Genomic DNA, 21,226 nt, shown 5'->3' on the forward strand with positions numbered 1-21,226 from the left:
AAGGACTATATCTGATGTGTGGACTCAGTCCCTTCCTGAAAAATAAATTATGAAAAATGTTAATGTATTTTTACAAAAATATTAATAAGTGTGAATAAATAACTTTCCTGGGAGATTTCATTAATCTAGGAACAATCTAACCATTTCAGCCATAGCAAAGTTGTAATTAGTGTGGCAGGAATTAAGATGGACATCATAAAGCCAACTTAGGAAAGATAATAACCACAACTTATGACCTTATGGCACTTTATTCTTTCAAAATACTAATACAGTCTCACAGACAGTTCAAAAGTTGATAATCACAACTCTATACAATGACATAGATCAGTGAAGGAAAAAATCCTATTATATATCTAAAATTTTTTTGGTTAAGAGCCTGAAGGAAATTGATAAAATTATAAAGACATATGAATTTTACATTGTATATTTAGCTGCTAAAATACTGATTTTTCTCTTGGATAAGCTATTAATAAGCAATGGGTAATACTGGAGCATTTCCAAACCCCACCTTCCCCCAAACACACCAATGTGCACAGAGCTCATTTGGATGATTCCCAAATCTTTTTACCTGGCCGTGTGGTTAGTGATTGGTACTATTAGCAATCAGCTAACTACACTGCCTAGTAACTAGACTCACAGGAAAAAAAGGTTTACTTCCATCATGCACTGCAGTCCCAAGTTGTGATAGACAAATCATATTGGTTCATCGGTTCAATTGTAGCTCACTTTAGTTGGTGGGTTGGTGAATACCTTACTAAATAATGAAAGAGAGGCAGAATGAATCACAGTATACAGAATTAAACGTTACATGGGGGGGGGGGGCTCCTCCCCGAAGTCTAAATGTCATTACAGCTCACAATTAAAGCCATTAAACTTTGCACACGTCGCTCTCCTTGCAGGCTCTCCTTGCAGGCGGCTTGCCCAATCTCGCCTTTACTCCTCGGGGTAGCTAACAGTTTAACTGCGTCTGGCCGCAGCCGTGCGGCTAGTTCGCTGGAGTGTCCTCGCAGGTGGACAGCGTGCTGGGCGGCCAGCGCTGTGCCCAGCAAATGCTGACGCATCAAATCTCGAGGCGCAGCTTTCTCCCAACGCTCGCGGTTGGCCGTTCGCCGCCGAGGGTGGCGTCCTCCTGCCCGCGGGGCGGCGGGTGATGCTGTGCCTTGTTTTGATGGCAGTGGAGTTAGTGATTGTAAGCACCAGAGTACAATCAGCTAATTACACTGCCTACAAACCGAGCACCGGGCGCCCGCGGGCTGCAGCTCCCGGACGGTCGGCGGCGCCAACGCCGTGGCCCCGAGCCGGCGGGCCTCGGGGTCCGGGCCACGTCTCCCCCCGGGCTGTGCCCGACGGTGCCTGGGCACGAGGACCTGGGCGCGGGGCCCCGGACGACACCCCGGAGCCAGCCGGCACCCTGGCCCGGCCCGCGGGCTGCGCTGGCCCCTGCCGGACCCCCGCGCACACCTGGCGTGGCAGGGCCAGCGGGCAGCGCTCGGAGGGGACCTGCACCCCTCGGGCCGCACCCCCACCCCCCAACTCCCGGTGTTCCCGGGTTCATCCCAGCCGCCGCCGTCCCCGCGCCCGTCTCGGTGCCTCCCAGGGCCCTCCCCCGCAGGTTCCCTTCCCGGGTCCTCCCCTCTACGCTTCCTCGGGTCCTGCTCCCACCTTCACTCCCCCGTCCGCTCCGCCCCAGAAAACTTCTCTTCAGTCCCCAGCCCAAACCCTAGAGCCGGCTCTCTCAACCCCGTGCGCCCCGCAGCTCCGAGTGCCCGAGTGACCGTGGCCGTGGCTGACCAACCGCCCTTGGAACCCGGTGGTGGAGGGGGCGGGGCACGCGCGAGGTGGGGTGGGGTGGGGCGGGGTGGGGGAGGGGAGGAAGCCGCGAGCTGGGGCCGAAGGCGGGTCCCTGCAGGGAAGAGGCCCTGGGGACTGAGGCACAGATTCCTGAGAAGTTTCTCTTCCTGATAGGGCAGGAGGGACAAAGAGCTCCTTCTCCCCTCCCCCTCCCCAAGAAGCCCCACACGCCCACCCAGTTTTCATTACCATCTTTGTCAGGGAAAACAGCCTGGCCTGGTACCAAATTGTAGGCTCTAATTTTCCAAAGAGAGATAGGCCTCGGTGGCCTCTGGCATGTGGGACAACTGCCTTGGAGAGTCCCATCTGTACTCTTGCCTTCCCCTTGGGTTTCTCTTACACTCTTGGAGGGCCATGCAACGAGGTGGAAGGTTGGCTCTTTTCATCAAATAGTGAGTGGGCTCAAGAGTTAGATCAAAGCTTGGTCCTCACATACTTAAATACCTGCTATATGTTCAGCACCTAAGGTCATTCATTGTACCCTCCATATGTATAATCTAGGTGGTAACACAATGTGAACTCACATTATCTACCACTCAAGACAGTATATAATAAATTGTTAAACTGGGGAGATATATAAGAGGGTGGGGTGGGGCATCAATGAGGACTGTAATTGTCAGGGAAGGCGCAGGGAAGAGCCAGGTTCCAATTGGTCCTCCAAGCAAGACTAAATTGGGATATTCAGGGTGAGGGGTGGGGAGGCCACAGAAACAATGTCTTGTGACCAGTTACATTTTCCTCTCACAATTCCACATCTGATGATGTAGATGTATTTATGTGTGTATTCGGACTAGATTGAACAAAAGAGGACAGTTAGAGAATTTCTGGGAGACCTCTACTAATACTTCTTTCCTTGAGTTACTCTTTCCCCTCTTTTCCTTCAATGAATGCATCAGGAAAGGATAAAGAATATTCTAATTCTACACTTTGTGGAACTCAGTTGGAAGTAGCCCTTCAGTATGGTCTTCATGCATCCAGTATAGAGCACTCATTGTTGACCCCAAAAGCTTAGTTCTAGATTATTTTCCCCAGAAGAAAACTTCCCAGCTAGAGATTGATTCCCTAAACGCAGGAAATGGTTTCCTATGTGCCACTAGTAGCGTGAATTAGGGGCCAGTCATCTAGATCATTCAAAACAAATTCCAAGCTCACACTATTAAACCACCAGAAGAACTTCCCAAGGATGAGTTTGAGTTACAGCATTGTCTTTCACTATGAAAGACAGCACATTCTTTTGCCACATGCATCATGTGTCCTGAGAACACCAAAGTGAAGAGTAAGAAATCAAAGTATAAAATGTACAGTACAGAAAACATTAATTCTCAAGATTAACTTGTAAAGTCAAATTGCAAAAGATGTGTCATTTATAACTATTTTTTTGTATTCATCTTATCTTTGGGAGAAGCACAGTGTTGTAGAACACCTCACACTTCTTTAACACGTACAGTAGCCCAAGCAGTAGCAGTCAATATGCCGGAATCAGAGCTAGGTGAGCTGCGAGTTCTCTAGAGGTAACTGCAGAACCAAATTTGTATTTTATAGCTAAATAGACATACATACATAAATGCAGGAGTGAAATAGCTTCCATTCCATTAGCAATGTGCAGACTTACAAGTTTTGGTTAGGACATAATTATAAAAACAATTCTGTTTTTTTCACATTGTTAGTCACTTTACCCAATACAATATTAAATACCTCTTCCTGATTGACATTTTATGATTATTAGTTGCATTTTACATTTCTTACCCGAGCTGGATCGCTGCCCTCCAAGGTAGTGGTTGCAGTAGATGCCTTGAATTTTATATTTTTAGAGCTTTTCTTCAAAGGTAATTTAAAAAATAAAGAAAACATATGTAAGAGCCATCAAGATGCATTGCCTCCAGAAATCGAGTTTTTAAAATACAGTCTATTTTGCGGGTAGTGCAACTAAAAAAAGTAAAATAACGAGAAAAAAAATTTGTGTGGCCTTGTCCTGTGTGTGTGTGATTGTGTATGTGTGTGTGTGTGTATGTGTGTGTGTGTGTGTTTTTTTTTTTTTTTTTTTTAAAGAATGCTTGTTCTTAGGGTTGCTGTTGATTTGGCCTGTAGTTACTAGAGAAACTCCAAGGAACTCATTCCCTTTATGGTTCATGTCTAGGCATGCCTGGAGACCAGGGAGACCCATGATTTAATCTAAGTAAGAATGCTTGTGGTGTTTTAAACGACCAAACAGAAGATTGCATTTGTTTTAGACAAAACCAGGAAGGTACCTTTCAGAGAGATTGTTTACTGTTTTATTGAATTTCTGGGCTTTTGGTGATTCGGGTGATGGGGAAGGAGTGCTAAGGAGAGAAGATGAGGTTGGTGATTAGGAACAAACCCAGAAGAGTACAGAACACATATCTTCTGCTTTAGCTTTGGAGAATTTGTATTAGTTAAATTTACCACTCCTCGATAAAAGACTAGAGTGATGGGGATTGGGAATTACAAAAGAGACAAACTTACTCTCTTCTTTTAACACACACAGACATACCATCTGAACATTTTCTATCTTCCATAGCTTTTGGAGGATGTTGTTCGAGAGGAAGAAGGGAAGAATCAGACTGATTAGAAATTATTGGAGTTTAGCAGCTTCTTTTTAAACCTATTTTCTACATACATATTTTCTCTTAGGAAATAGAAAACCATATTTTAATTTTTATATAGATCAATAAATGTCAGACTACCTTATTAATGTTCATGATACTAGATTTAGGAACTAGTTTATATGCTGATGCAAGACTAGATTGAAGTAAACTTAATGCCTTTTTAAGAGCTAAAAATCAATTAATCTGTTCAATTATGAGAGAAGATTTTCTTTCTAGCTAAAATGCACTGCCAGGAGTTTTTATAATTTCATTCTTCTGATTCCATTTCATTGTGCTCTCATTAATAAGAGTGTACCAGATTCTTCATTAGCTTCTTATATTTATTGATTAATCGATACTGTTGCTTTCAAAGTAAAAATGTTAAATTATCTTTCAGTAAATCAGAAACAATCTAAAAAATAGGCTTTATAACTAAAGTTGCTTGAGTTCTTAAGGCTTCAGCAGTAGGAGCAAACATGTTACGTATTTACCATCTTGAGAGAACACAGTCTAGGGATTTATGGTCTAGTTGGAGAGGGAGACAATTTGTGTACACAGATAATTAAGATATTTATAGTTTAGTAATTGTATCAATATTAATATAGAATATATATTATTTATACATTTATATTATATATAATTATATTAAATACCAAGATTGTTAGATTAATAGATACTTCAAGACTTCTGAGTACTAATGTAAGCTTCATTATTATTTTAAAATTAGTTTTTAATTTTTACTTTTTAAATTTTTAATTAAAGACGGTTGACCTATACAGGGCGCCTGGGTGGCTCAGTCAGCTAAGCGTCTGCCTTTGGCTCAGGTCATGATCTCAGTGTCCTGGGATTGAGCCCCATGTGTTTCCCTACTCAGCAGGGAATCTGCTCCTCCCCCCTGCTCAAGCTCTCTAGCTCTCTCAAATAAATAAATAAATAAATAAATAAATAAATAAATAAAATCTTTAAAAAAAGATAGTTGACATATAATATTAGTTTCAGGTATACAACATAGTGATTCGACAATTATATACATTATGAAATACTGTAAGTGTAGCTACCATGTATCACCATACAAAGTTATTACAATATTATTGACTATATTCCCTATGTTGTATTTTTCATCCCTGTGACTTATTTTATAACTGGAAGTTTGTACCTCTTAATCCCCTTTACCTATTTTGCCTATTTCCCCACCCCTCTGCCCTCTGGCAACCACCAGTTTGTTCTCTGTATTTATGAATCTCTTTCTGTTTTTTTGTTTCACTTTTTAGATTCCATATGTAACTGAAATCATATGGTATTTGTCTTTCTGTGTCAGACTTAATTCACTTAGCATAATAGCCTCTAGGTCCATGCATATTGTCACAAATGGCAAGATTTCCTTCTTTTTTATGGTTGAGTAATATTCCATTATATATCTATATATACACCACATCTTTTTTTAATTAGTCATCTATTGATGAACACATGGGTTATTTCCATATCTTAGCTATTATAAATAAGGCTGCAGTAACTATAGGGGTACAGCTATCTCTTCAAATTAGTATTTTTGTTTTCTTTGGATAAATACCCAGAATTGGAATTATTGGATCATATGGTATTTTTATTTTTATGTTTTGGAGGAATCTTCATACTGTTTTTTATAGTGGCTGCACAATTTATGTAAGCTTCATTATTGCCAGTACTTAGGAAAAAAGAAAAGGCAAATCACCGAAGGTGGGGGACCCAGAGAAGGCTATATGGAAAATGTGAGGTCAAGCTGGGTCTAGAAGGAAAAGTAGGACATAGATTAAGGGAGAAGACAGAGGTGGATGTTCTTGGTAGAAGGAGCAACTTGTGAAGGAAAAATACAAGCCAGTTCATGGAGACCATAACATACATGGTCAGTTGGGAGAGCAATCAGTGTGTCCCCGCTTGAGGAAATAAGATTAGAGAGGTAGATACGTAGGAAATAGATCATGGAGGACCATAGATGTCAGGCCACGGGGTTTTAATCTCATTCACCTGAATTTGGGGGCCCATGACTTATACGATATGTTGTTCTGTGGAGATTAATAAAGTGGCATGGATTAGAAGAGGGAGAGACTGGGGAGACTCAGTATCCATTTAGGCAATTATTTTAATGACCTAGGTATAAAGTGATGTAGAAAATATGGTATGAAAAGGAGAGACTTTGGGAAGGAAATGGCATAGGACCTGGTGACTGGTTGAAGCCAAGAGAGAGAACAAGATGAACCTCCATGTTCCAATGACAAACCGAAATGCTGGGAGGCAAATCTAGTCAGAGGCTAATTACAATTCATTTGTGTTCAGGCTTGCTTAATTTAGGCGATGAAAGGACATTGGTAGAGTTGGATATTGGGGGCTGCGACTATTGAAAGGAGAGATTTAGTCATTTCCTAAAGCGGCAACAGTTGAAGTCTCCTCTGAATGAACATCCAACATCTGCTGCGGTCCACCTGGGACAGAGCAGGGAACTAGCAGCAGGGGTTTTTTCCTGAATAGAAAACAGAGTGAGGAAAGCAGAAGCCTTGGGACCAGCTTTGAGTGTATCCGTGTCCTCTCTAAGGGTTGGCAGGAAGAAGTAGGTCTTGAGCTCACAAGAAGTAGAAGAGAGGACTCCCACAGAAGCCAAGCTGTTGTAAACAGGGTTGTATACACATGTGAATTCAAGGGAAACAGCTGTCTGGGCACCACCACATCATAAGGTTTGGTCAGTGGGCAGCAGATGACTACACTGGCTCTTCCAGAATGTTTGTCTCAGGGCTTTATTCATTGAGTCAGTTAAGAGTCCACAAACTTCCCTAGACTGTTAGGAAACAGATCAACTTTCCTGGCTGCTTCCCACCACTGGTTAGCCCCTGTCCCCTCTCCAAAAAGCCTCATGTAGATTTTTCAGGTTTTTAGAGGTAATTTCAGGTGGTCCGAGTACACAGTTGAAGAAAGTCTGTTCTTAAGAGCTCTAGAATGTGTTCTGTAACTTTATGAAGCTACAAGCAGGAAATTGACTGATTATCTTGTTAATACATTCATAAGCATGAAAATACTTTATGCCATTCTTTTAAGCACCACCGGAGGAGGTCTACCTATTCTTGTTTCTATTTCTATTCTCCCCATTTGGCACTTAAGTCTTTTTTCTAGGTGCGGTTTATATTCTTTAATTTTAAAAAAATTATGTAACTCTGAAAAGAATCACATAATTCTGATTTGTTATCTTTATTTCCTCTATATCCATAGAGCATATCTCAAGGATTTCATCAAGTTCAAACATTTTGTCAAGTTCATATTGTCTTTCCCCTCTTAGCTCATCTGTAGCTTGTTTAAATCTCAAACTCCATTCCTACTTCCAGGGTAAAATCTTCCTTGGAGCCTGGAGACTCATCTTGATCTTTTTCTTCTCCAACTCCTTCTGCACTTAATATATTCACTATGTAACTAGTATCTCCCATTACTAAGAGAATGTTATTCTCCAGTGTTCTAATTGCATTTTTGAAATCAGCATTTTGTAATAGTAGAGAGTGCTGGTGTATATAACATACATATATTAGTACAGAGCACTGTATATACATTGTCTTATATCCTGAATTGTTTGCAGTGGGCTATCTTGGTTTCCAACTTGATGCATTTCATATATATATATATGACTTCACTGACATATCTATATCTATATCTGGTCCTCCTGGCACACCACTTACATTATGATTGCTCAATAACGCACATAGGAAATACAAATAGGAAATGCACATAGGAAAAAGGCTTGTGATAAATACACTTGCATGGTCACTTTATGAAAAAGAAGCATCATAATAGTTTGATTCATTTAGTTTATCAGTAAGTGTTTCACTTAATAGATTAGGCAGCTCTAAACTTAATTTCTCTTGGGTTCAAATAAACATAGCATAACTGTAGAATTTTATCAGGTAACATTTTAGTATATGCAATTTTGTTTCAACATTAATGTAACTTCCTTAATATGTGGTTTGAACATAATGGGACTGAAGAGTTCATTGTAGAATAGTTCATCACTTTATAAAACGGTGCTTACTTGCAGTTATTAAAAAAATATATACTTTCTGTCAGAAGTGGGATTTTTGCTAAAACATCTGTATTTTTTTCCTCATTAGCAATGATGTGCATTTGCAAATGGATATAATTTGCAACTTAAGGAAGGGATGCTAAGGAAATCAAATAGTTCTGATAAGATTGGCTATCACATCAAAAACCCAGTGAATGTATAAGAGGGGAGCCCTCTTGCACTGCTGGTGGGAATGCAAGCTAGTGCAGCCACTCTGGAAAACAGTATGGAGGCTCCTCAAGAAGTTAAAAATAGAGCTACCCTATGATCCAGCAATTGCACTACTAGGTATTTATCCATAGGATACAAACATAGTGATTCAAAGGGGCACCTACACCCCAATGTTTATAGCAGTAATGTCCATGAGAGCCAAAATATGGAAACAGCCCAGATGTCCATCAGCAGATGAATGGATAAAGAAAATATGGTATATATATATATGTATACAATGGAATATTACTCAGCCATCAAAAATGAAATCTTACCATTTGCCACGATGTGGAGGGAACTAGAGGCTATTCTGTTAAGTGAAATAAGTCAGTCAGAGAAAGACAAATATCATATGATCTCACTCATATGTGGAATTTAAGAAACAAAACAGGTGAACATAGGGGAAGGGAGGGAAAAATAAAATGGTACAAAATCAGAGAGGGAGACAAATCATAAAAGAGTCTTAATCATAGGAAACAAACTGAGAATTGCAGGAGGGGAAGTGGGTGGGGGGATGGGGTAACTCCGTGAAGGGTGTTAAGGAGGGCACATGGTGTAACGAGCACTGGGTGTTATATGCCACTGATGAATCCCTGAATTCTACCTCTGAAACTAAAGGGAAAAAATGGAGAAACAAAAGAAATAGTACTCATCACTGAATTTAGTGATTCAATAAATATTTACTGAGCATCAGATGTTATAGTGGGAAGACTTATTAAAAAAAAAAAAAAAAAAAAGACAATTGAGCAAAAAGCTGCCCTGTGAAGTTTAACTCTGGGAGCTTTATGAAATACATTACCCCAAGACACACTACATATGTTGGATCCTGCTTGAGAGGATCATCTTTTAAAAAATAAAATAATAATCTTTAATATATGTAAGAAAATCTAGTGAATGTAATGTTCAATGTAAATGATATTTTAAAATTATTTAGCCTATTTTTAAATTATTAAATGCATAAATATTTTCAATTTTATACTGAAGTTTAGCTAAGATCAAGAAGACAAACGTAAAAGCAGATTTTCAAGGTTTACCATTATTGATGAGACTTGGGGCTTGAAGGTGCCTTAGTGATAAGAGTTGAAGTCCCTCATGCTAAAAGGAAGAAATGCAATTCGGGAAACTGTTAACTTGTGCAAGGTCATTTCAGTCATTTTCGTGTTTTCTACCATTTGATTCTCTGTTACAGATAAGAAGGTAAAATTTGTCTTTTTATTAGATTTTATTTATTTATGTTTTTACATTTTTTATTTAAATTCAATTTAGTTAACATATAGTGTATTACTAGTTTCAGAGGTAGAGTTCAGTGATTCATCAGTTGCATACAACACCCAGTGCTCATTCCATCACGTGCCCTCCTTAATGCCCATCCCCCAGTTACCCAAGCCCCCACCCACCTCCCCACCAGGAACTCTCAGTTTGTTTCCTAGAGTTAAGAGTCTCCTATGGTTTGGGGCACCTGGGTGGCTCAGTCAGTTGGGCGTCTGCCTTCAGCTAGGGTCACGGTCCTGGGATCCTGGGATTGAGTTCTGAGTCAGGCTCCCTGCTCAATGGGGAGTCTACTTCTCCCTCTCCCTCTGCCCCTCCCCTCTGCTCATGCTCTCTCTCTCTCAAATAAATAAATTAGAAAAAAAAGTCTCTTATGGTTTGCCTCCCTCAAAAGGCTTCCTCTTCATTCTGTTTTTCATCCTCATTCTGAATGGCCAGAAACCTCATGTTTCCACCCGTTTCTGTGGTGCTTCCCCAGGCTTCTTCCCCTTTTTCAAACATCTCCAGATAGAACATGATTCTCTTGTTCTATTAAGGATAACTCATTTGACATTTTCAGAAGGAAATCCTGAAAAGACAACATCTAATCAGGGGACTAAATGCTTTATAATGGGAATTTTAGACATTACATAGAAATGGTGGAAGAACTGGATTTGGGGTTGTTTTTTTTTTTTTTTTGTCTTCAAATTTCTTTGAGAGAGAGAGAGAGAGTGAGCAAGAGAGAGAAGGAACAGGGAAAGGGGGAGGGAGAAACAGGCTCCTGGCTGAGCAGGGAGCCAGACATGGGGCTCCATCCCTGGACTCCAGGATCATGACCTGAGCTGAAGGCAGTTTGTCTTCAAATTTCAGCATCCATTTTCTATTCTACTTACACCTGAGGTTGGTTTAGGCTGGCCCAGGCTAGACCTTTTGCTAAATTCTAATATCCTGTCAATGAGCATTACTACCTGGGTGTTTAATTACCATCAAAAACTCAGTATATTTCAACCTGAACCAGCCACTGTTCTTTTCCTACCAACTCTTCTGCTGAACTCAGTTATTTCAATGAAACATTATCGTCTTGGTAACTAAGGCTGGAAACTTGGAGTGATTTTTGAGTATCTCATATCTCCAAACTCGGCATCCAAATAGTTATTTGTGTACATAACTGATTTCCTTCTCTAGATTATAAGCCTCTTGAAAGTTGAAACAAAATTTTTAACCCCATGGCACTTAGCAGCATCTCATATGCAGTTAGATGGTCAGTAAATAGTCATGGAGTGAATGTCAATTGTAACAGAAGCTCTAGTTGTCATTATGTGTAGGAGGTGATTTAAGTAAGGTGTTTAAAATCATCATAAACAAGTAACTGAAGGAAGTCTTGCATGATGTTTAGTTTCTATTTATTCTTTCCTGAACTCTAGGTACATTGTTATTCCACTGTTCTATTCATAACATCCAAGGCCTGCCTGGGCCTGTTGCAGAAAATATCACTAGGGAGGTTCAAAGCCTCATCAGCTAACGTGTTGCACCAACTCAAAATGCACGGTAACAATATGTCATCTGGGAAGGTGAACTAGTGAAAGAATTATTAAGCACCTGGCACCACTTTAGTATTATAAATGCAAACACTAACCATTTGAAAAGGAAAAGATTGAGGATATGCTAATGCATGTTGCCTTTAGTTCCAAAATAAATTTTATTTCAGCAATATATGAGTAGTTGTCCTGATTTCCAATTTTTTTACTTCTAACAGAAATTAAAAAAAAAAACTTTGCAAAAGTTGCCCCAGCAAAGGCTAGAAAAGATGAAGATAAATGATGCAAATTTGTGATAATGATCTTTGTTAAGCTCAAGGCATTACAAAGCAATCAAGGGTGTAAAATAAATGTGAAATCTCCTTAATGGCTAGGAGTTATGTCTCTTAATGCTCTTCCATCTTCGCTGCCCATTAGAATTACTTGGGGAAGCTTTTAAAAGTCCTGATGCCCTGGTTGCACTCCATCCCCCTTCAAGCACAATGTCTGGGCATAGACTCTTTTCAGGCATCAGTATTTTAAAAAGATATTCAGGTGATTCCAAAGTACAGCAGTTTGGAAACCCCTGTAATTGAGTAAGGGGAATAAGAAATATATCATGGAAAGCTGAAATCAATAAGATACTGTGAAAGTAGAAGGTCATTAAGGTCCTAGTCACAACCTAATTTTATTTTTATATGTTTTGGGCATATAGTAGATACTGAAATACTTAATATATTGAATTGAGCTAGACTTATTAACTTATGTCATTACTTGATATCCAGGTGCTCAACCACCATTTCCATAGTCCTTAGATAATCATTTCTCATACCTCCTAAGCATCAAAGATATTACAGTAGCCAGTGCAACCCTAGCTGTATTTCCAATAATAATATCTATCTTGCATCTCAGTTCAGCACTGGTGAAAGTTTTAAGTTCTAGCGGTCCAGCATTCCAGGAGCCATCCATATCCAGATTCTACTACCACTAGCAATGAAGTTTTTACTCCAGCCAGCAGGTAAGTAATCCATTTCCAAAATTCCATTTTAGAGTCTGTTTCCTTAAAACGGTCTCAGACTGGGTTCCTTAGAAACGGACTGTGAGATAGAGAACTGCATGTAGAAGGTTTATTAGGGAATCCTCTTGAGGATATACCCATGAGGGAGTGAGAAAGATAGGACCGGCCAGGGGGACAGGTGGACCAATGATGCAGTTGCAATTGAGGACTCTGTCTATTTTATAGGGAACTCCGGAGATGGGGTGGCTCTTCAGAATTATAAGGGGGCCAGGTTTTTGTATCCCCACATTAGCCAAAGGCTGCACTGCAGGCCACCCCTGGGAGGATATCTTTACTGTGAGATAGTTTCTGAGAGTAAGTCCCAGTGAGAAATGCAGCTTTGAGCCATTAGCTGTGGATGGTTCCAGCAGTTGGGGGATGATTGCATTGACCCTAAAGAGGGGAACTGGTTGAAGGACCTCAGTATCTATTATACTGTTCAAAATAACTTATCTTTGGCCAATGGGAGCTCTTCATGTAGGCTCATGTCTTTTGACATGACCCACTGGTTTTGCATAACTTTGCTTTCTGGTAAAATACATTCCAGGCTCATCTAATATATTACCTGAACTACAACTGGAATGAACCATTTCTCCAAGGATTTTTTTTAAGTGAGAAGTGGTATTTAGAGACCACAAAATGAATGTCAGGATTGCTTACTAATTCTAGACCTTTCAGTGAACAGAACTAAAACACAAATTTTTAGAAAAAAAACTCAAGTTCATATTAATACTACCATTTCAAATTTAACATTATAGGATTTTTAATTTCCTTGATTTTACACTTTTATCCCTTTTTCCTTATATTGAAAATCTTAGTTCATAACAACATTAAATATTTGTATTTCTCTATCCTAGTCTATTCTCTCTCTATATATAAAATTTCAAAATGGTAATACTAACATAGTCTCTCTAGAATAGATTCCAATGTATTCTAGAGTCACTTGGATTTTGTCAAAGCAGTTTGCTTGATCTTTATTCTTTTTTTAAAAAAAGATTTTATTTCAGAGAGAGAGAGTGAGAAGGCAAGAGAGGGCACAAGTGGGGAGAGGGGTAGAGGATGAGGGAGTAGCAGACTCCTTACTGAGCAGGAGCCCGATGTGGAGCTCGATCCCAGGACCCTGGGATCATGACCTGGGTCAAAAGCAGACACTTAACCAACTGAGCTACCCAGGTGCTCCTGCTTGATCTTTGTTCTATTCAACTTGTTTATTACTTGTAGCAGGATATATTCTTGCCAAATTTACAGATAACAGTCAGAACGATAAGAGAATTTATTGAATGACAGAATTGGGTCACACATAATCCTGATTCCTTATAGTGATGGTCTAAATTTAACACAATGAAATATGACAGGTATAACTATAATATGCAGTTGTTTTATACCCCATTTAATCCACAAAGCATTAGAAAAGACAATAAAATGATAAATATAAACTTATTATTTATTAATAAGAAAGGCTACCACTTTTTGAGGACTTACTTTATGCCGGGCACTTTGCTAAATACTTCATATAATTTTATAATTTTTAAAAAAGATTTTATTTATTTATTTGACAGAGAGAGATAGTGAGAGCAGGAACACAAGCAGGGGGAGTGGGAGAGGGAGAAGCAGACTCTCTGCTGAGCGGGGAGCCTGACACGGGGCTGGATCCCAGGACCCTGGAATCATGACCTGAGCCGAAGGCAGATGCTTAATGACTGAGCCACGCAGGCACCCTAATTTTATAATTTAATCTGGACAAGAACCTCATAAGACAATAGTAGTAGTAGTAAGATCTATCATTTACAGAGCATTTACGGAGTATTTGGTGCTGTTCTAGGCATTTTATACTTAATTCTCATAACCCTACAAAGCGTTCCAGTTCTGGAAGTCTGATTCCAAGGCTATAGGCACACGTTTTACCCCCTTTTTTACAGATGAGATTTTGAGAAACTTCCCTAAATGTCTGGTAAATGAAGGACTGGGACTCAATCCCATGACACTTGATTTTAAGCTGATTTCTTAATCAGCTTCCTGTCACAACAGCTAGACAGGCTCTGGACAAGGTGCGTTTGTGCATTATTGATTGTAATCTTGTTAACAACCCCGGGGGGTCACTCTTGTCCCTCCCATTTCACAGGTCAGAAACGGAAAGTTCCGGAGGTAAGCAGGTTGCTCCAAGCTACACAGACAGTGCATCGTAAAGTTGCAATTCACACCCAGGTCTAACTCCGAAGCCCATATTCTTAAACCTTAAGCTGTCCAGGAAGGGAAAGGTGTAAAAAACCAATAGCATTAGCGAAAAAGACTCCTTGCAAGTTCAACGCGAGGCGGTGGTGGGATGCCATGCCAACAAGGTGAATGCCACCCGAGGCTGCGTTCTAGAAATACGGTATCTGCAGCAAGGGCGGGGACAGTCCCACTCTCATCTGCAATGGCAGAGCAGACCCGGGGCACCGTGTGTCCTGGGCTCCGCACTTTAAACGAGCATTACTGACATACCTGGAACTCCTCCACAGGTGAGCGCCGAGCATGGTGAAGCGTCTGGAGTAAGGTGTCTATAGGAAGGACTGTTAAAAGTTGAGGTTAGTGCTCCAAAAGAGAAGGCTCAGGAGAGGCTGAAGAACTGGCATTTGAAGTGTCTTCATGCGGTCGAGCGTCAGCTACAGCCTATAGTTCCAGAGAAGTAAGGCTTCCATCAGGGGGAATTGGCACCTCCAAGGGAGGAAGCACCGCTTGGTATTTGGAGCCTTTTAGAAATGAAATGGGCTTCCTTTTAAGAGAACGAATTCTTTTTCACTGATGAAGAACTTGAATGAACCCTTACTGTGGGTTTAAAGACTTATATGTCAGGTGCCGTGGTTCTTAAATTTTAGTGGGTATAAGAATCACCTGGAAGTACTTGTGATCTACTGATTCTCAGGCTTCACCTTTAGAAGCATCTGCACTTTTAACAAGCAGCGCAGTGGGGCCGAACGAGGTGGTCAGTGACCCACACTTTGAGAACCAATGAGATTAGATAAACTCCAAGATCTTTTCCACTTATTTTGCAAATAAATATTCTAGCAAAAAATGTGTGTTGTCAACATAACGATTGTTCAAAGAAAGTTGTCTTAAGTTTTATACACGACCCAAGACAAAATTCTTTAATATGTTGACAGTTACAATTAGAGACAAAATTACTGGAATGTAGGATATTAGGATATGGAAGGAGAAGGCTTGATTCTCAATCTATGTCATAAGAGATAAGACTTTAATAGCAAAATAGAAGAGACAAATCCAGGTGGAAAATCTTTTTTCAGATGTTCAGATTTTAAAGAACTCACTCTGCGTATACCAGGGAGCAATCTGATGGGGACCTGGAAGAAGCTATTTAATTACCCTAACGGACTGCCCCTGTGTAAGGTTAAACACCTGTCAGGCTCTGGGACCCAGGTTTATATAAACTTCAGCCTAAAACTAACAGAACAGGTGTAGGGGAGAGTGTCTTCTAACGCTGGCCCACTTTTTGTTGGGCTAAAGCACTTTTTCTGGCAAGTATCATGTATATTTGATTAACTTTAACTTTTACTTAAAGCATGTGACCTGAGAGCCACATTTTAGAACTACTATATCCTGAAATGTTTTGCTCTCTGTAAACATGTTTTTAAAAAGCATTGCTTGGGTATAATTTACTGTCTTGTATCAGGGCTTTTTTTTTTATTAAAAGATTTTGTTTATTTAACAGAGAGAGAGAGAGCACAAGTAGGCGGAGCAACAGACAGAGGGAGAGGGAGAAGCAGGCCCCCCGCTGAGCGGGGAGCCCGATGCGAGGCTCGATCCCAGGACCCCGGGATCATGATCTGAACCCAAGGCAGACGCTTAACAGACTGAGCCACCCAGGCCCCCCTCCCCTTTTTTGACTTAAGTTGCATAGTGGTGTTTCATTTGTTGCTTAAGTGTACTAAAGTTTTGAAAAGCGGGTCTTTTTTTCTTTGAAAATATTAAAAACTGACTAGTTGAGGAATTGGTGCTCCTGGCTGTTTTGTTAATTGATAGTATCGATGCGCTTATTTCGTTCATGAAGGACTAGCAAACGATTTCTATTTTAAACGTAAGGTCTATAAAACTTCCCAATGGCAATTACATGTTGATAACCAGTGTGACCCTGTTTCTATTTAATTTATTCTTGCTTCCTTTTAATGGTTGCAGACTTCCTCCTTTCTCTTGAATCATGAGGGATGAAATTGCAACAGCAGTTTTCTTTGTCACAAGACTGGTGAAAAAACATGACAAATTGAGTAAACAGCAAGTAAAAGACTTCGCAGAAAAGCTGATGACGATCTTGTTTGAAACCTACCGAAGTCACTGGCACTCGGACTTCCCTTCCAAAGGGCAAGCCTTCAGGTGAGAGCCGGCGTGTAGGATGGCAAAGGGAAGGAAGTCACCAGCGAGTGATCGCCGTTGGCAGGGATTCTGTCGGCAGAGTCTGAGTAACATAAGTTTTATGGGCTCAAATGGATTTGAACGTGGGCTTGAAAGAAAGAGATTCAGCAGTTGGCAGTGCGTAGTTGAAAACTATGTAGCTTCAATTATAGTTGAAGACTTACAGGGCAAACCCCCTTATGTGAGGTGGATTAAGCAGAGAACATTCGTCACACTAATTGTGGGGCTTAGTGGTGCAACTCACATTCTGAGTAGCTGTGTAAAAAGTCGATGGTTCTACCCATAGAGCCGTGGAGGGCGGGGACGGGGCAGGGGTCGCGGGTGAGCCGTTTGCCCATCACATGATTCTTCTACTAAGGCGCCTGTCACCCCATCTTTGTTTCCCTTTCCTTGCTTTTTAAAGGTGTATCAGGATAAATAATATTCAGAATAAAGATCCCATTCTAGAAAGGGCTTGTGCTGAAAGTAAAGTGGATTTTTCTCACCTGGGACTTCCAAAGGAGATGACCCTATGGGTAGATCCCTTTGAAGTGTGCTGTAGGTGAGTAATCTCACGGGAGGGGGTGTGCCTGTGACCCCCGGGAACCTTGGTTACATAGTCAGTTCTGTACACCTTTGTGAGAGATGATGCGCCACAGCCCTGCGTTAGTGGTTAGCAGGCCGAGGGCCCTGGCCGGTTAAGGTTTCGGATGCAAACTTGATTCGCACAAACTTCCATTAGGAGCGGATGGCCTGGAAGCACAAAGACTTTACATAGTATTTGAAATCTGACTTTAATCCCTGCACTTCATTGCCAACCGTAGATAATAACGTCTAAGGATTATAGGCAGTATCAAAGGGCAGAGAAGTTGCAATGCAGTCCTTTAGCTGAACTGAAAGAAACTAGTTCTTGTCTTTTTCTGAAAAATTCACCGAGAGCGCTTACAGAATAACCCCCATTAATTACCACCCTGTGGTAGCTGAAGGTCACAATGTCTCTTAACTTGCTTTGCCGTCAAACCATTTCCATTTGTTGTTTAAAATAACTTTTTGCAGATTAGTGAGTGGTCTGTAGAAAAGAGTAGAGATAAAAACAACTTGTGAAATTTTGAATCCCTAATGAATACTTTATTTTCTTTTCCCACTTAGGTATGGTGAGAAAAATCACCCATTTACAATTGCTTCTTTTAAAGGCAGGTGGGAGGAATGGGAGCTTTCCCAACGGATCAGCTGTGCTGTTAATAGAGCCACTTTAGACCACTCCTCTGGCATTTCCTCTGATGAAGAAAGTTGTAACAAAGAACCTCAGATCATTCCTAAAGTGAGCAATCCAAAGAGTATTTACCAGGTGAAGTGTGTTCCAGTTCTTCTCTACGCTTCCCCCCATTCTAATTCTAAAAAGAATTTATTCACTGTAAAAGTGGAAAACAGAAAAAACTGTAAAGATTAAAATCACAATAACATTTTGGAAAAGTTTTTTCTTCTATATGTAGTTTCTCTACTTGGCTGAGTGCTCAGGAGCTAGAGTCTTCTGTAAGACTGTTTTTCTGTGTAGTATTTGAACACAAGTTTCCTTTCATCCAAATTCCTTCCTGATTAAATATTAAAATTAGTGGGCTTTCTTGCCAGCAGAAAATAACATACCATTTGTAGAAAATCTGGAATATTAAGAAATGATCAAAGGTCTGTAATCCCACCACAAGAACAGTTTTTCTAAAAATAATAAAATATATTTTAGCCACAACTCCTAGAAAGATATGTATATTTATATGTCAGAAATAAGTTTCATGAAACAATACTCATCCTTACTTGGCATAATGCCCTCCATATTTTCTATTAAATTAAATTGATTTCAACCACCTAAATGGATTTCATGACCCAGAAATAGTGGCAACCCTCAATGTGAAAAACACTGATCTAGACAGACTCTCTATTGATACTGTTATGTATATACTTGTTTCTATGTTTTTTGAAATTAATCCTTTATGCATGTTAAGACAATTTAAATACTTAACATTTTAATACTTACTTTTTCCCTTGTAATGTATTTAATCTATTACTGGCGATCATCTAGATTTTCACATTGTTGTGATATAAAAAAAGCTGATAACTTGTAGAGATGACTGAATTTTAAGTTATTTCTGGAGACTTGATCCTCAGACTTGGAATTACTGGGTGATAGGATATGGCCAAAGTACCATCTAGGGAGGTTTTATTTATTTGTACTCTAACCAGCTCCATGTGAAAGTGTCTGTTTTATCATTTTTCCTAAAATTGGTTATTCTCATTTAAAAATACATAATTTGCTAAAGACGCTGTTATAGACTATTAATTTAAGCATTAAAGAAACCCAACTCTCCACGTGCCCAAATGTTTTGGGTACTTACTGTCTTATGAATTTTTTCTTTACCCATTTACCATTTGAGGTCTTAATATATTATTAGTACAGGCTCTTCAAAGGTTAGAAATATTTTAACCCCTTTTTATATTACTGGCAAATATTTATTCTGGTAGTTTGGAAACTAAACTCGACAGTTTATTATATAGTTCTCCATGTATAAAAGTTTAAAACCATGTAATGACATATATACCTTTAATTCTATTCTTAGGCTTAGAAAGATTTTCTTCCATCTAGGGATCAGATCTACAGTCAGCCATACACTTGTAGAACAATATCTTTTCAGAGTGTGGTCTGCAAAACATCTGTATTGGTCATTTGGGATGTTGAAAATGGATATTTCTAGACCTCAGCCCTAGAGGTTATGATTAGACAGTTTTGGGTTAAGCCAGTGAGGGGAGGGGTGGGGTAGAAGAGAACCCAAGAATATACACAAATTTGAAGATGTGTTTTTAAGTATTTTAGTTGGATTAAAGATTTAATTTTGTTAAAAGGTATGACATGACTTTATTACCACCCCTCCCCCCATGCTAGACAATTTTCCAAGGATCATCATCTGCTTTGATTTCTATTCATTTGTACTCTCTATGCTTTTTAAAGGCTTAGCTTCTAAGTTATGGGTTTGTGTTTAGTATTTCGGTCTAGCTTCTTACTTTAGAGATGATCTTCATACCTTCTTTTTTATTTATTTTTTTTTCCAGGTTGAAAACTTGAAACAGCCCTTTCAATCTTGGTTCCATGTCTCCCGCAAAAAGAATATGGCAGATGGCCGTGTGGGCCTCCTAGGGAACACTTATCATGCATTGCATAAAAATCCCAAGGGTCCGAGGCCTGCTGCTATCCCCCGGGTGGACAGGTACCACTGGGTCAACATGAACCGATAATGCAGTGGCTGGGCACTCGGTGGGATAGAGCTCAGAGGAGCTGCTTCATTTTCTTTAAAACAAAAGGGAGTTTAAGGTTGAGAGGCCCATGAAACAGAAAAAGTAATCCCATCAGGGACTAGGGTGGCATAATGGTGAATCCTCTCACACAGATCATGACTATGTTCTTAGCTGTACTTTTAACTCTTCCTTAATTTTATGTGAAGTTTTATGTAACACTAATGAATGTATTCAGTAAGGTAATAGAATGAAGATATTGACCTGTGATAAGATTCAATGAATTATGAAAAGTAACAGTTTAAATAAACGTACTATGTTTTTAATACCTTTTCTTGTTCGGTGTTTTGCAAGAAAGCTTTGAAAGTTTGTGTTTCTTCATTAGCCATTAAGGCAGGTAGACCTTCACCTGGGGAAGTGTGATCCCCATGATACGGTCTCCTGGCCGCACTCTCTTACCCATCATTGCTGCTCTATTTCACAAGGCCACTAGGAGTTTGTTTTAAAATTACTCTTTAAGATACAAAATTCCCTTGTTTGTGTGTCTTTTTAAAATTTTGATCTATTTCTAAACCTCTTAATAGACTTAATTATGACTTATTTTATAACAGTGACACCTGTCCATTATAAGGATTCAGGCTAATGGAATTAAAATTAAAAACTTAAAAAAAAATTAAGCTAAGCAAAAAAATGTACCACCAAGAAAAAAAATCCCTACCATCCATCCAGAAACTATCATTATTAACATTAAATGGTGACCATTTTTACAGTCATGCTATATATGTATACAGATGTAAGAACTGATACACAATTTAATAAGAAAAACCATATGATAGGAGCTAAACAAGTAACTAAAATTAAAAATTAAATTCAAGTATCTTAGCAAAACAAAGATACCTAAGGTGAAATATTCATAAATTTTTCTACCACAAAGTATTTTATTCCCTGAAAGATTTCCCTGGAGTTAAACACTAGGAAGCTGGAAACTTATCTTTAA

At 39.6% G+C, this 21,226-nt stretch overlaps 2 protein-coding genes across 2 annotated transcripts in view; one reads left to right on the forward strand and one right to left on the reverse strand.

Moving 5' to 3' along the window:
- The first annotated feature begins 15,275 nt into the window (after positions 1–15,275).
- Positions 15,276–20,939, forward strand: BTG4 (BTG anti-proliferation factor 4). Its single transcript, XM_036106864.2, has 4 exons — positions 15,276–16,932; positions 17,375–17,512; positions 18,100–18,298; positions 20,050–20,939. The coding sequence occupies exons 1-4, from the start codon at positions 16,760–16,762 to the stop codon at positions 20,230–20,232; spliced, it is 693 nt and encodes a 230-aa protein (XP_035962757.1). The 5' UTR covers positions 15,276–16,759; the 3' UTR covers positions 20,233–20,939.
- Positions 17,492–21,226, reverse strand: part of LOC118544906 (uncharacterized) — a 36,555-nt gene continuing 32,820 nt past the window's right edge. The window contains exon 20 of the mRNA XM_078059011.1: positions 17,492–18,019. Coding sequence (XP_077915137.1) covers positions 18,008–18,019 — 12 coding nt within the window. The 3' untranslated portion in view covers positions 17,492–18,007. The remainder of the gene's footprint in view (positions 18,020–21,226) is intronic.

Source organism: Halichoerus grypus, chromosome 11, assembly GCF_964656455.1.
Source record: "Halichoerus grypus chromosome 11, mHalGry1.hap1.1, whole genome shotgun sequence".
Lineage (NCBI taxonomy): Eukaryota > Metazoa > Chordata > Mammalia > Carnivora > Phocidae > Halichoerus > Halichoerus grypus.

What these genes read in the sequence shown, in the direction of transcription:
- BTG4 (XM_036106864.2), top strand. Translation starts at nt 16,760, where the DNA reads ATGAGGGATGAAATTGCAACAGCAGTTTTCTTTGTCACAAGACTGGTG. An exon ending in TCCAAAGGGCAAGCCTTCAG is followed by an intron (nt 16,933 to 17,374) that starts GTGAGAGCCGGC and finishes TGCTTTTTAAAG; the next exon opens with GTGTATCAGGATAAATAATA. An exon ending in CCCTTTGAAGTGTGCTGTAG is followed by an intron (nt 17,513 to 18,099) that starts GTGAGTAATCTC and finishes TTTCCCACTTAG; the next exon opens with GTATGGTGAGAAAAATCACC.